This window comes from Chenopodium album, chromosome 11, assembly GCF_948465745.1.
Source record: "Chenopodium album chromosome 11, dcCheAlbu1.1, whole genome shotgun sequence".
Lineage (NCBI taxonomy): Eukaryota > Viridiplantae > Streptophyta > Magnoliopsida > Caryophyllales > Amaranthaceae > Chenopodium > Chenopodium album.
The window spans coordinates 7,266,145-7,280,250 of NC_137844.1; the positions used below are offsets into that span (position 1 = coordinate 7,266,145).

The following is a 14,106-nucleotide window of genomic DNA, read 5'->3' on the forward strand; positions in this document are numbered from 1 at the left end:
ACATTTTATTTTCAAGTAGGGTTAATTTTGGTTATGGTAGCATGGTCAAGCAACACAACTAAAATCAGGTTTTCACTTTTTCTAGACCTAGCAACCCCACAAAGATGGAATGGTGCTACCTTGAGCCTTAATTATTGAGAGTTTTTCAAATAATACTACGTCAACAGAGTAAGATGACAATCTTTTGTACACTTGAAATCTATGTTACTCGGACTCTTTATTTTATCTCAAATATCTGTGTTGAACTCTTGACACTCTGACATAGGTATGACGCTTGGACACTTCATGTTAGTTTAAAATCATAATTTTTAAACAAAATTGCCGAGTTGGACACGTACCCATATTGGATATAGGTACCCGAGTCTGAGTACATAACATAGTTGAAACAACTTATTAATATTTCTTGAATGCTTGAATAGTTGCATGTTTCTGCATCAACAAAAATCAGGAGACAGACAAATTATGTGGACATATTTGTTTGTTTGGGGCACTGTATTGCCACTGATTCAAGATGAGTAGTGAAGAGATCACAGCTTTTTACTACCAGCAATCCAGCATGGCAGCATCTACTTAGTCCATTATAAAGACACTAAACCTCGTCTTGAGCATTATACTCACGAAACATTCAATTAAAATTGCTATAATAAGATTGGATTTAACACTGACAAGATCATCAAGACACCAAAAGAGCGTAAATTTATTTAAGATTATGTAATTCTGGTCACAGTAAAAATGACGGTTTTTATATTAAACCACTGTCTCTGAAAACTAAACTAATGTACTCAACTCCATTTCCTAACTTGCCACCATGCAAAAGCATTGAAACATCAGGTAGATGGTGGAAGTTTCCACTGGGAATGTACAGGACCAACATCGTATATGATTTCTCTATGGCAAGACCACACTAGCTTGATTGCTTCTGGAGTTCCAATTCCTGCACCCCTAGGATCTCCAGCAGGTCCAAACCTGAGGATTTCCGGTCAAGAAATATTAATAAGAAATTACTATGCACCATATATAATTAATATAATAATTAATAATAGCATTTAAGGCTTACCAATGATTTTGTGGAGCTCCTGTAGTCCTTGCTCGTAAGCCAGCATAAGTGGTTCCATTCACTGTATTCCCAATAACTTTCTGCAATTGATCGAATTAATTCAGATGCACGAAATATATTTGTTTCATAATCAGTATTTTGTATGATTACATAATTCCCTACGTTCTATGATTATATTGCGGCAAAAGACTATAAAGATCAATGAACAAGTTCTGTTTCCCTCATTCATTTCCAAAAGTAATTTATTCAGAATATACATTTTTTGGCTTAAATACATCTCAATTATACAAATTCAGTGTTATTTACGTCAGTGATTAACCCATAAAACTATTTTAATGTTGTAAGTGAATCTTTCATGCCCACCATCACATCGATTTAAACATTAGTGAGATGTCTTTCAAAAGGCCCAGGTCCCCGGTTCTGTGAAAGGAAAAGCGTAAAAACAAAATAGAAAGCAATTTTTTAACACATCTTGCCTGTAGGAATAGCAAATCATTTGACACCACCGCAGCAGTTAAATGTGCATTCATCCTCTCTAAGGCATCTAGCACCAATGGAAGCTGGTTCGCTTTATAGTCAGTGATAATCTGCAAGTACCAAAGTCCATGAGCAATAGATTACAGTTTTCTTCAGGGACAGGCGGATAGCCATTTATAAATACTAATATTAGGTTCTCTTTGCAGATATACACCAAAGAGAGCATGAAGTGGGGAAGGGTATAGAAAGATAAACCAAACTCACCTGGAATGGTCCAAATATTTCTTTAGTCACAAGCTCAAAATTTGTGTCCTTCAAAATTTCTTCCAGGGGAACATATACAGCAGTAGGCTTAATCGCACCATAAATTGAGGGTATAGTGTGATTCTCTAAAGCCTCACCACCAAATAGTACCTTCGATCCTGGTATTTTTAGCAACTTCTCCACATGCTCCAACATTGCTTCGGTTGTGACCTATGTGATAACACCAAAATCATTAAGATTAAAGCATAAGATCAAAAGCATTAAACCAAAGTCACTGCAGAATTGTTATTGCATGCCTCACAGATGTTGGAAAACATACAAAATGTCACCCCTGGGGCAAAATTATCTACCATATATTGACTATATATTTTCTGACAATGTGCATGGGTAACAGGGTAAGTAGTCTGTAGCTCTCTACTATCTGAGCGATAATTAAAATCAACAAACTAGAACTTCAACTACGGAGATCAATTCCTCAAGAAGTTATCACCAAAAAGCAATCGCAAGAAAGGGTAAAAGCCTGATACACACACAATACAACTAAAGAAAACACAGTTACAGTACAAACACATCCAGAGGAAAGAAGGGAACATCCTCTGGCTCTCCCCTCTCCATATAAAAGGCAGGTGCTTTAAGAGGTAAAGGATATAATTGAACAAATGAGACAAACTTAAGTGCATCCCATTTTCCACAACAGAAATGACATGGGTAATAGAAAATAACCGGTTGAATCTTTATTCAATAAGAACTTTAACTGTGTAGGAAACAAATAGAGAAGCACAATCAATATCCATTACTAGTGATTGCAATGATCTCTCAGAAAGTAAACAAAATGTAAAGATGCTTAGCAGTTCATGCAACCAATTGATGTTTAGCTTGATGAACTCAGTGACATAATGAGCAGCTCAGTGAAAGACATTCTCACAGCTCCTCACAGTTTTGTGGCAATCAATAAGTAGATTTGGGATGAGACTGATTATTTTGTTGTTGGATAAGAAACTAATTCAAAAATTCCATTCCTTATGTTAGTACATAGGTGTTAGAGTGAAACAAATAAAGCATTTGGTTAAAAAAAAAAAAAAAAAAAAAAAAAAAAGAAAAAAAAAAAAAAAAAAATGACCCTAAGCCTTCTCCGAGGTTTCAGAACATGAAAAAGAGCAGAAGCCCCCCCCTTCAACCCCCGCGCATCTTATTCTCAATCCTGACAAACACAGATAATAACTTTCATCCCCAATGACTCTTATTATTCCCAAATACTACAGAAGCCATGAGTTGCAACATCTCTAATGCAAATTATGCAAATGGAGCTTACAGTAAGAACAGGTCCAACAGTCAGGTTTTCTAGCTTCCTTCTAGCAGCAAGATCTTTCAACTTGGAAATAAGAGAACTTGCTGACCAGTTCTGCAATGAAAATCAGAGAAAAAGATAATATAAATATACATGTATAATTGGTTTCACACTGGAATTACAGAAAATCACTCCTTTTTGTAAAATATATCCATTATTTTCAATAGGGTTTACCTCATGCATAAAAAGGATGGACTGTGCAGAGCACTTCTGTCCACTGCATGCATATGCGTCTTGATCACAAACCCAGGCAACATAATCCTCCTGCCAACAAGAAGAGGGGATATGAGAATTACTAAACCAAGATCATGATGGAGATCATATGAAGAATGACAGAAGCAAACCTCCTGAACATCAGGGCCAAGGATTTTCCAATCAAATCCTGCATCCTCCAATTTAACTCGGCCCTTCAGGTCATCAGCTAATTTCTCTGCTACCCTAGAGCTTCCAGTGAAAAGGGTCATACGAGGATTTGCCTGTACATGACATCTGGCTTGTAAACAAGAATTTAAGTTGCTTTAATCAGATTCATTAGAATGGAAGTACAAGTCCTAGGGATCTTTGACCCAATCTTCAACCAAGACAGCACGGCACAATTAATGGATCTCAAAGCAGGAGATTAAACAGAATTTTAAGCAAGGTCTTATGAATTACCAACAGATATGAATAGAATTCTGATACTAATCAAATCACCGGCAAAAGGTACAAAGATGCTATAAAACAGCAACTTATGAAAAACAGATCTGATCTAACACTTTACTAACTTGAAATTCTGTAAGAAACAGGTAATCAGTACAGTCATAAGGCCACCATGTTTACTCAGTATCTAGATGTTTTTTCCCCATGCCCCTTATCATAAATCAAATTCAATAAATTTACAACTATCAACTCTATCACATTATTACACCACAAGTTAACAGATCTATCAACTCTGTCACGTTACTAAACCACAAGTTATCCATAGTTCATCACATTACCCTAATCACTAATGAAATTTCCACAAAATCAACAACGATATTACACCCCTAATGTTGCTCCAATCTCTTTATGCAGTAGTAGCCATAAAAACTTCTACAATGTCTTGATCTCTATAAAAAAGACTAACCCAGATATAAATGAACAGCAAACTAAACTCTCAAATCCTTGCCCAAAAGAAATATAAAATCTGATCCTAACTTGATGGAGATCTCAAAAGATCAACATCAACTTTACATACCCACTGCTGCTTCAATCTCAACGTGCCTTTTGCTCCAGGCAGAACAACTAATTTCCACAGACCGCTTATCTGTGTGAGTTTGCGTTTGTGTGTGTGTGTGTGTGTGTGTGTGGGTTGGGGGGGGGGGGTGGGGAATAAATAAGTGGGGCAAGTTATAAACTTGAATGCTCTTTCCACAGAACAAAAGCAATATAATTAAAATTCTTTTGAAATAGTGATGCAGAATGAAACCTCCAACAGCAGCTTGTTCATCGTCTTGCCATCAGAGTTGATGAAGTCAACATCGTCAGTAGATAACCCACATAAATGAAGCAGGCGCAGCATTTGTTCCATTACAATGCTAACCTACAAGGCAGAAATATATAAAGAGTCAAAATTCTGTTGTGAACTTCTGATCACAGATCTAAGAAGCAAGTCGGGAAATAAAAGTTGCAGCAAACTATAGGCATCAATTATATGTTAGTATGTCATGCTCACATGCTATAAAGAAATATACATCTATATATACACATAGTCACATATATAATTACTATTGTTTGAGGTCTCATTGCCAATTGGTTCACAAATTCTGCATCGAAATGTTCCCTTAATTGTCCGAGCACTGCAGTACCTTCTTTTAGAATCTGATACGTCTCTTTGAGAGCAAGAGGTCATTGGTAAATTGTTATACCAGAGCCATACATTTCCTACGTTTTATTTTTTTCAATTAATGCAATTCGACTTTTCACACTTGCCGGCTCAAAATTTAAACTATTAATATCTTGATTATTAGTAAGTAAAAATTATATAAGTTTACTACGAAGTATTTTTTCTTATATAAAAATCACCAACATTGGTCAAAGTAAAGAACGTTAATACTGCAAAAGGTCAAATTGGGTAATTAAAAAAAACAGAGTAATAGCTTAAGAAAAAAAAGATACAATGCCATGAATGGCTCTCTCTAAACTTTAAACTGATATCAATAAAGACGCTGTGTATATTCTACAAGAAAAAGGAAGAGTTGCTATGTAGTTTTCTTTCTTTCATCACTTTCTTTCTTCTTTTAGAGAATGAGAGGGGAGGGTATTAAGGATTCAGGGTGACCCCACCAACCCACACCAAATTAGGGCTAGATAATTTCATACATCACACCAGCTCTTGTCAATATGAATGAGGCCTAACAGTAACTCGCAGCAAAAATTAAAAAATTATTAAAACATAGCCTCTTGAAATCCATACAAATGCCTTTTTAAAATACCTTGCTATCCACTTTGAGTAGAGGTTTGTTTCCCATGTAAAGTGCACCCATCAACTGTAGCACTGGGATTTCTAGAGGGAAATTGAATGGAGTAATAATAGCCACCTGAAATAATAAATTGTTAATAAAAAAAGCTGTCTAGAGGCATGAACTCGATTTTGTGGGCATTGTAAATACGTAGTAAGTAAATAATGTCCAAAGATTTGACATTTTTAGCTACAATTGAGTTATGCACAACAAAAAAATGCGATCAAACTTTCAGAAAATGTGGCAAATAATGCTAAAACGTCCTTGGCATCCAAATCAAAAAATGCATTTTGTGGTGAGGAAAACCATGGTACTCTAATTCCACCCAGTATGCTGCATTCTACTGGTGTTCAATCAATCAATCAATCAAAGCCTTAATCCCAAAAGTGGGGTCGGCTAACATGAACCAAATTTGATTATTCCGTGTAGTCATCAACATAAATCTTTCTCCTCCATCCCTTACGATCCAAAACTTCATCCTCACGTAAATCCATGCACTTCATATCCTTCCTCACTCCTTCCAACCAAGTCATCTTTGGTCTCCCTCTTCCTCGTTTAATCCCTCCATGGTCCCACTCTTCCACTCTTCGCACCGGTGCACCCTCGGGTCTCCGTCTTACATGTCCAAACCAACGCAGACGATTTTCCCTTAATTTATCTACAATGCCCGCCACACCTACTTTCTTGCGAATAACCTCATTTCTGATTCTATCTCTTAAAGTGTTTCCACACATCCACCTTAACATGCGCATTTCCGTAACCTCCATCTTTTTAATATGCTCTTTCTTAGAAGCCCAACATTCTGTACCATAGAGCAACACTGGTCTTATGGCAGTCCTGTAGAATTTTCCCTTCAACTTTAAGGGAATGCTGCGGTCGCATAACACTCCCGTGGCCGCTCTCCATTTAAGCCACCCTGACTTAATCCTGTGGGTCACGTCTTGATCAATGTCACCATTCTTCTGGATGATCGACCCTAGGTACTTAAAACATTCACTCATGGTCAAATCCTTTCCATCCAAACTCACCACTTCATTGCTTGTCCCCCTCTGAGTGCCAAAACGACATACCAAATATTCAGTCTTACTCCGACTTAGCTTAAACCCTCTAGATTCCAACCTTTGCCTCCATTGCTCCAACTTGACATTGCATTCTACTGGTGTAAAAAAAAAAAAAAAAAAAAAAAAAAAAAAAAAAAAAAAAAAAAACTCAAAATTAATAAAGGAATGAGTGTAAGATGGTAACATACCGGACCATAAGGCCAACGGAAACCATGACTTTGCTGACCAAGATGATTCCCAGGTATTGCAAATGACCTTGCAAGAAAACGAACCTGTCCAAAAGTAAATATAATCAACAAAAACATATTGAATTGAAGAAAAATGAGTTGCTATTATAATTAGTTGTCCACTGAGAAGGTCTTATTAGATTAAGGATCTACAACATCATTGGGAAAGATAAGAAATTAACATAACAAGGTTTTCTATGTATATATTTACAGCATATAATACAAAATATGCTTTCTAATTTTCACTTTCAAGGACACAGCCTCTAGTTTGCGACCAGCTAAAACATAAAACTGAGTTTACTATTAAATAATAAAATGCTAGTAATGAAGTGTTTTTGTTAAGACAATTCTCCAGATACCTGGTCACCAGAGAAATTCTCAAGAAATTTCTGTGTAACAGATACTTCAGCCATAGCCTGCTCAAAACTCTTTGGAGAAACCCTTTGAACCAACCTAGCAAAGAACTTTGAAATCTGGAATGTAACACAAATAAATTTACTAATTACTCTTTTTTTTTTAAAACAAAGGCAAGTAACATCAAACAACTAGTTGGTTAAAAAGACGGCAAAATAAGAAGATAAGAAATGAGCCAATGAATACCTCAGGCTGAGAAAGCTTGTCAGCTGCTTTAGTTGATATGGCTCCTAAGTGAAGATATCTGAAAATTCAGCCTCTTTAGCATAAAAAAATCTCATAATTAAGAGCACAACGGTCAATAGGAAACTGTGGAGAGAGCATAATGCAACAATCATATAAGGGAAGACAAATAGGAGAATGACATAAGCACAAACCTTTCTGGGTCCTTGAAAGGATTATGAAGACCATGTTTAGGGCACCTGGATAAGCTATCTACAAATGGCTGTATAGGCAGTAAGCATGAAAAATAATAACATCAGATGAGTATATGCATAGTGTCCGAAATGATTTCACAGAATGGATGAAATAAGGGGAGATGAAAAAGCTGTTAACTATCACTAGTAGAAGGTAAAAAGTAGAGCACCATGACATACCTTTATATTTGATTCACCAACCTCAGCAACCTTGATGAATGGTTCACCGTTCAATGGATCCACAATTGTATTCCAGGAAGGAGACTCGAACCATTTCCCATTCACTGAAGATCAAACAATTATATTATCAAAAACAGCTTAGACTGAATGTGCAAGTTTTTCTTAAGAATGGACTGCTTAACAAAAATTACTAATGCCAATCCTAAAAGAACAGAAGTTAAGAGCACCAGTATCAGACTAGTATCAGAATCCTGTGAAATTAAGGTCAGTAGCAGCAAGGCAAGGAGGGTGACATAATGATATAGTTGAATTAAATAGACAAGAGTGACAGCAAATATCCCAATTCGTTTATTTAAATTTTAATAAAACCTCACATCTACACTTTTTCAAACATACCCAAGTTAAGCACTTTAGCTGGTTCAGAACCGGATACTTTGTCTGCATCTACAGTTTGAAAAGCTGCCAAGCTCATATACCTGCACAAGAAGGATTTATAGATAAATTAGACTGAAGGAGAAAGTGATCCTCTCATAGTTGTATAAACATGTGTCAATCATACAAGCTATTGCATATGCAATTGACATTCTAAAACAAAAAATTAGTACAGGGGATAAAGCACAAGAAATCCCATAATGTTTGTATTTCTCATCCTTAGTTGTGCTTCTATGTAATCTGCATGACTGCACATGTGGGGAAGGCTGGGCTGAGGATTCAAAGACCAAACTGGTGATCTGCCCTCATACTGTGACAACTAGGTATCATTTCATATGCAAACACTTGTTCCCTGATCTAATTAACCAACCACAGCTACATCTTACATGTACGATCAAGCCAAGCAGGCATATAAATGAGTTGTTAATTGCTAACTACTAATGTTCAACAGTACTTTCCAATACTTGCCACTATTATTGCTCAACTTGTTAAGTACAATGCTACAAGAACAGCAATATGCAAAAGAAGTTTGTATGTACCAACAACTTCTCCTAAGCAGCACTCACACTGGATGGCATTTCTATCGGTTCAAGCGTTTTCCCTATAACCTTGTTCTAATGTGCAAACTACTTGACTACTACAATTACCTTATGCATGCCAACAATGGTTGCCCTGATATTTTAATTGTTTACAGTCTTTGCCAGTTAGAAGATACAACATATATATATGTGATCAGAAAGTTCATTTTTTTAGTGGTAGACTGTTCACAATGTGTCCCGACTGCCCGACACATTTAGGTCGAATTGTTCGCAATGTGTCTCGGTGAAATGACACATTTTCACTTTGGTGCGTAGTCTCTATAAATAGAGGAAGTATGACATATGTGATGTAAGATGAAGTTACCAAATCCTCTTGCTTTCTTCTTGACATAAATATGACCGAATTTGTTCATATGTATTTGCACATTGATTTACTACTTTAACTAAACCACCTAAATCAATTGGTCACGTCTTGGTATCTCAATAGTTATATCGTGTTAAACTAATTGTTTTTTAAACCATAAATATAAAACTACTGTGAAAACAACCATGTTACGTGCCTAGAAAAAATATCTAATCCCTCCAATTCCTAGAAGGGGCATACGGCTTTCACACACTAATTATAGATTTATAAGTTTTTCCCTCACTCGAGATGATTATCAATATAAAAAATTCTCAAAATTCATTTGAAGTCAAGTAAATTACTATCTTATCAATTAAATTAATTTCCCAAACCTATAAACCAAACTCAGAATTGACGCAAAAAATCATAAAGTAATAAATTAATATCAATCAAACAGTACAATCACAAAATAAAATTCAATCATTAAACATAGCAAAATATTGAGATGACTCAATCAAGCTAAATTCTCATCATTTCACAAAACCCTCAAAAACCCAGATACATTAACTCATATAAATCATACCCAGAAACCAAAACTCTCTGCAAAATTCACTGAAATTTTGAAAATAATTGATTGATCAATTGATATTAATTCTACAATTATAAAAATTAAAAATACCTGGGAAATTTACAAGAATCAAGCAAAGAAACAGCTTTTTTGGAAATAATCGTCCTCATTTCTCTGCGAATTGCAAATCTATGCATGATGATTAAGCGATACTCCGTGTAAAAAAGATGATTTCGATTTTCCTCGTCTCTCTGTTTGTCTCTCTTCTTTATAAGTTAACTGAGACTGACTTCCTCCTTGGAGTTATAGAAAAATGAACTAATTAAACATGGGTTTAATTTACCAAAAAGTTTAAATAGAAATGGAAACACTCATTAGGTTATTCGGGTTTAACCCGGTTTACTATTTCACGGACTGGTGGGAAAATATTCGATTGAGATTTTAGCTTAAAATAAATCCGATTAAATCTGTCATGCATTTTATTCAACTCGTGATCTATCCTTGTCATGAAAGTTTATTTCTATATAAACAAAAAATTTAAATTCGTTTTTCATCCCGCTAATCTAATAATGGTCATGTATTATAATTGTCATACGATTGTCATTTCTTAATATAACCTTGGTAGAAATGATAAGATTTGAATTGTTTGAGCTATTTTTGAAATGAATTTATACCAATTTGATCCACGTATCTAACTTGGACAAAATTGATTGACTATTTTCCGGATTATGTTGATTGATTATGATAAACCCAACTTCAAAATTTTTTACTTTGCATTTTGTAATCAGTATATAAGGACTGTACGAGCATCGTCAAAACGGGTTAACATCATTATAACTTTATAAAGGAAGACAGTTTAAGTGCTTTAACATTTTCGGTTCCTGTATGACTAACAAACATACATGATACATCAGTAACATGTGAAATGGTACGTTTAAAATTTTTAATGTAGTGGATTTGGTGATTCCTATGAAACCTTGACCGTTGTTCACGACTGATACAGAATTAGATAAGTTGGTGAGTCATATTACAATCAGATCTATATTTACGGGAATCATTCAACGCATGTAGAGTAGCAAGCAAATTTGTACATTATTTGGTTATGTGACAAGTGTTTAACTTAGGATGGACTTTGCTTAAAGACTTTGTTTTCAATTAAGATTAACCTTTTTTAATTAATACGAAGTATTTGTAAATGAATTGTTAATTAATTTATACTTGGGATTTTCAATGGTGTCATTTTCATATACTTGTAGTTCATCATACTGACTAATCGTGCCGTTAGTTAGTCCATGATTCACATGCATGTCAGTTCTAATTGTTCAAAGTGACTACAGCTTAACACAAACTCGGCCCCTGGGCTTGTGTTTTAAATTAGAAAAGGGAGCAATTAGTCTAAGCCGCACCCTTGTGCAGCTACAATAGATGCAATACCAGTCAACCCATTGAAGAAATCCAATTACAAACGCGTCCAATTACAAATGCGACCCAAACAAAAATGCAGCTCACCTACACAAAATTTTACAAAAAACCCATCACTTCTCAACTGCTATATTTTTTTTAAAAAAAAAAAAACACTTTAATCATTTCAAAATTAAATTTATGAATTTAATTTCTTCTCCATGTGGATTTTTGTCTCTAACAATTAAACAAAGTACTTTTTATCTCCGCTAAATAGTTTAAATACCTTATGTTCATAAAATATTTTGAAAATATACAGAATATATATATATATATATATATATATATATATATATATATATATATATATATATATATATATATATATATATATATTGTTGGAGACGACTCAGACGAGGCGCAAGTCCCAATTTAGTCTATATTAGTGCATGTTTATTATTTGGATACCTTATGTTCATAAAATGTTTTGAAATGTTCATAATATAAATATTTGTTGTTCATGTGATAAATATTCTTAAGTATTAGTGTTTATAAAATATGTTCATATTTTGAATGATTATGGTCACTTTCTGAAATGCATATGTTTATACTGTATTTTTTATGCATATGTATCACTTTCTGAAATTCATATGTTCACTTTCTGGGATCGCATATATTCATATTTTGAATACTTATGTTCAATTTCTTAAATGCATATGTTCATATATTTTTTATGCATATGTTCACTTTCAAGGAACCAATGCATATGTTCATATGTTTAATACTTATAATGCGTTTGTTTCAATTTTTATGTACTAAATGTTCATTTTTAATATGCTAAATTTTCATTTTGTACAAAATGTTCAGTTTTAGTATGCTACGTATAAGGGCCTCTTCTAATATACTGAATTGAACTGAATATTTTATGAGAGAAGGAAATTAGGAACTCAACTAAACTGAACTGATTGAAGCTGAACTGAACTAAAAATAAGCTGAAGAGAACAGACCCTTAGGGATGGTTGATGAAACAAGACCCCTAATTTTTAAGGGCCCAATCTTTGGATATATGTTAATTAGTTAGTTTCACCAAATTAAAAAAAAAATGAATCTCAGGCTGTTGTTCAGGTGCTCGAGTATTGTGTGTAAAGTTTTGAGTTCAAGTTTTCATAACTACACTTCCTTCCCTACCCTTTAAAAAGTATGAGATAACTCTTATAAATAGTGTTTGGACAATTATAACCTTTAAAATGTTTATTATTTACTTAATTGCCTCTATTAATGGTAATTTTTTTTTAAAGCTTTTAAGAATAGTGTTGTGCTAACATATATACCCCTAAAAATATTTGTTTTACATATTTTTACTCATTATTGCTACTAAAAATAAAGTTGTTACACAAGACCAAAACGAAGTCCCAAATATTGTTGTCTATGGCGTGCGCATTGATGTGTTCATTTTATATATATATTTATCCCCGTCCCTTGGTCGTAATTAGTAGTGTTTTTGGCTCCTACGAGCCACTTTTATTACTGATTTGTGTTTTCCAGTGCTTTGGTAGTTTTGCTTGAGTTTTGTAGAATTTGCGTACTTGGAGCAATTTCCCGGGCTTTTCGAGGAGCATCTACAAGTATTGGAGGACCGCGACTCCGTTCGATAGCCCAAGGCCGATTGGAGGTATCAAATCGGTGACTAAGGGCTCAGTTCGATGGCATTTGGGCCAAGTTCGGAGGCCCAAAGGTAGAAGACCGAGGCTAAAAAGCCTCGCCCAAGCCACAAGGCTCCGCCCAAAGGCGCGCCCGGCCGGGCGGGGCGAAGCATGAGGAGCGCCCGGACGGGCGCGAGAAGCCAACTCTGGAGGAAAAGGCGGGCCCGGTCGGGCGGCCCCTTGCCCGACCGGGCGCGTGTAGGTTTTAGGGAATTTGATTTCCGATTAATTTGTTTTAGCGGATAATTCTTGCTTAGTATTAATGTAATTTTATTAGGCAAGATTAGGACTTCTTCATTATTACTTAATCTAGTTTTTATTCTCTTCCTTCTCTCTACTCAACTTTCTCTCTCTAGACTTTTATTTTCTTTCTTGTTCCTCAACTCTATTGTAATTCCGCCGTCTTGGTACGATTTCTCTCTTAATTAATCTCAGTATTTTATTCATTCTATTTTTCTTTCATGTCTTGTTTAATTATTATGTTTTGCTTAGTTTTAATTATGTCTGAGTAGTTTTCCTTCTAGGGTTTATGGGGATCTAATAAATAATATGAAGGGGGTAATTTTATGATTGTTGATTATTAATGCTTAATTGATTTCCTATTGATTGTTTTAATGCTATGCAATTAGATTTGGCCAGGTTTAATTGTATGAGTTTAGCAATATTGATTCGAGATTCGAGAGATGAGAATTGATGTTTAGGTTTAGTTTCAATAGGCAGTTTAATTTATAAATGGTTAGGTTGAGATTCGAGAGATGAGATTTAATACCGGTAAATTAATTCTGTGATTGTAATACGTAGCGAAAGCCCTTTATGATCTGATTGATCAATGCATTGATGATTGATTATTGTGTTTTACCCTGGAATATTGTTTATTAGTGAACCTATGCCCTAGGCCCTTTTAATATTTGATTTCTTCCCTAATCATTCTCTTTACTCATAATCTTCGTAGTATAGCTAATTATCACAACAAATTGGTTACTTTAATAATTTAGGCTGTTTTTAATTAATTAGGAGTAGAAAGACTTGTTTCCCTGTGGATCCGACCCTACTTCCCTATCTGCATAAGTTAGTGGACTTAGGTAATTATTTTTGATTAGGTGATACGACTTTAGCCTGTCAAAATTTTGGCGCCGTTGCCGGGGAGACGGTTTTATTTTTATTTCTAATTGTTTTTTTAGTTTAGATTATTTTTC

At 34.7% G+C, this 14,106-nt stretch overlaps 1 protein-coding gene across 1 annotated transcript; it reads right to left on the reverse strand.

Annotated features, from left to right (window-relative positions):
* Positions 1-676: 676 nt before the first annotated feature.
* Positions 677-10,113, reverse strand: LOC145568432 (putative aldehyde dehydrogenase). The gene is made up of 16 exons (XM_081627854.1): positions 9,918-10,113; positions 8,321-8,400; positions 7,925-8,028; positions 7,706-7,773; positions 7,515-7,572; positions 7,274-7,387; positions 6,876-6,959; positions 5,600-5,704; positions 4,594-4,707; positions 3,491-3,622; positions 3,321-3,410; positions 3,111-3,200; positions 1,799-2,008; positions 1,534-1,644; positions 1,058-1,137; positions 677-966 (listed from the first exon to the last, which is right to left on the reverse strand). The coding sequence occupies exons 1-16, from the start codon at positions 10,001-10,003 to the stop codon at positions 828-830; spliced, it is 1,665 nt and encodes a 554-aa protein (XP_081483980.1). The 5' UTR covers positions 10,004-10,113; the 3' UTR covers positions 677-827.
* Positions 10,114-14,106: the final 3,993 nt, after the last annotated feature.

Excerpts from the sequence above, each read along its gene's own strand:
- LOC145568432 (XM_081627854.1), bottom strand. The coding sequence starts at position 10,003 with ATGCATAGATTTGCAATTCGCAGAGAAATGAGGACGATTATTTCCAAA. Across the intron at positions 8,029-8,320 it reads AGCTAAAGTGCTTAACTTGG|TGAATGGGAAATGGTTCGAG; the intron begins GTATGTTTGAAA and ends TTTGATCTTCAG. Across the intron at positions 7,573-7,705 it reads CCTTTCAAGGACCCAGAAAG|ATATCTTCACTTAGGAGCCA; the intron begins GTTTGTGCTTAT and ends CTGAATTTTCAG.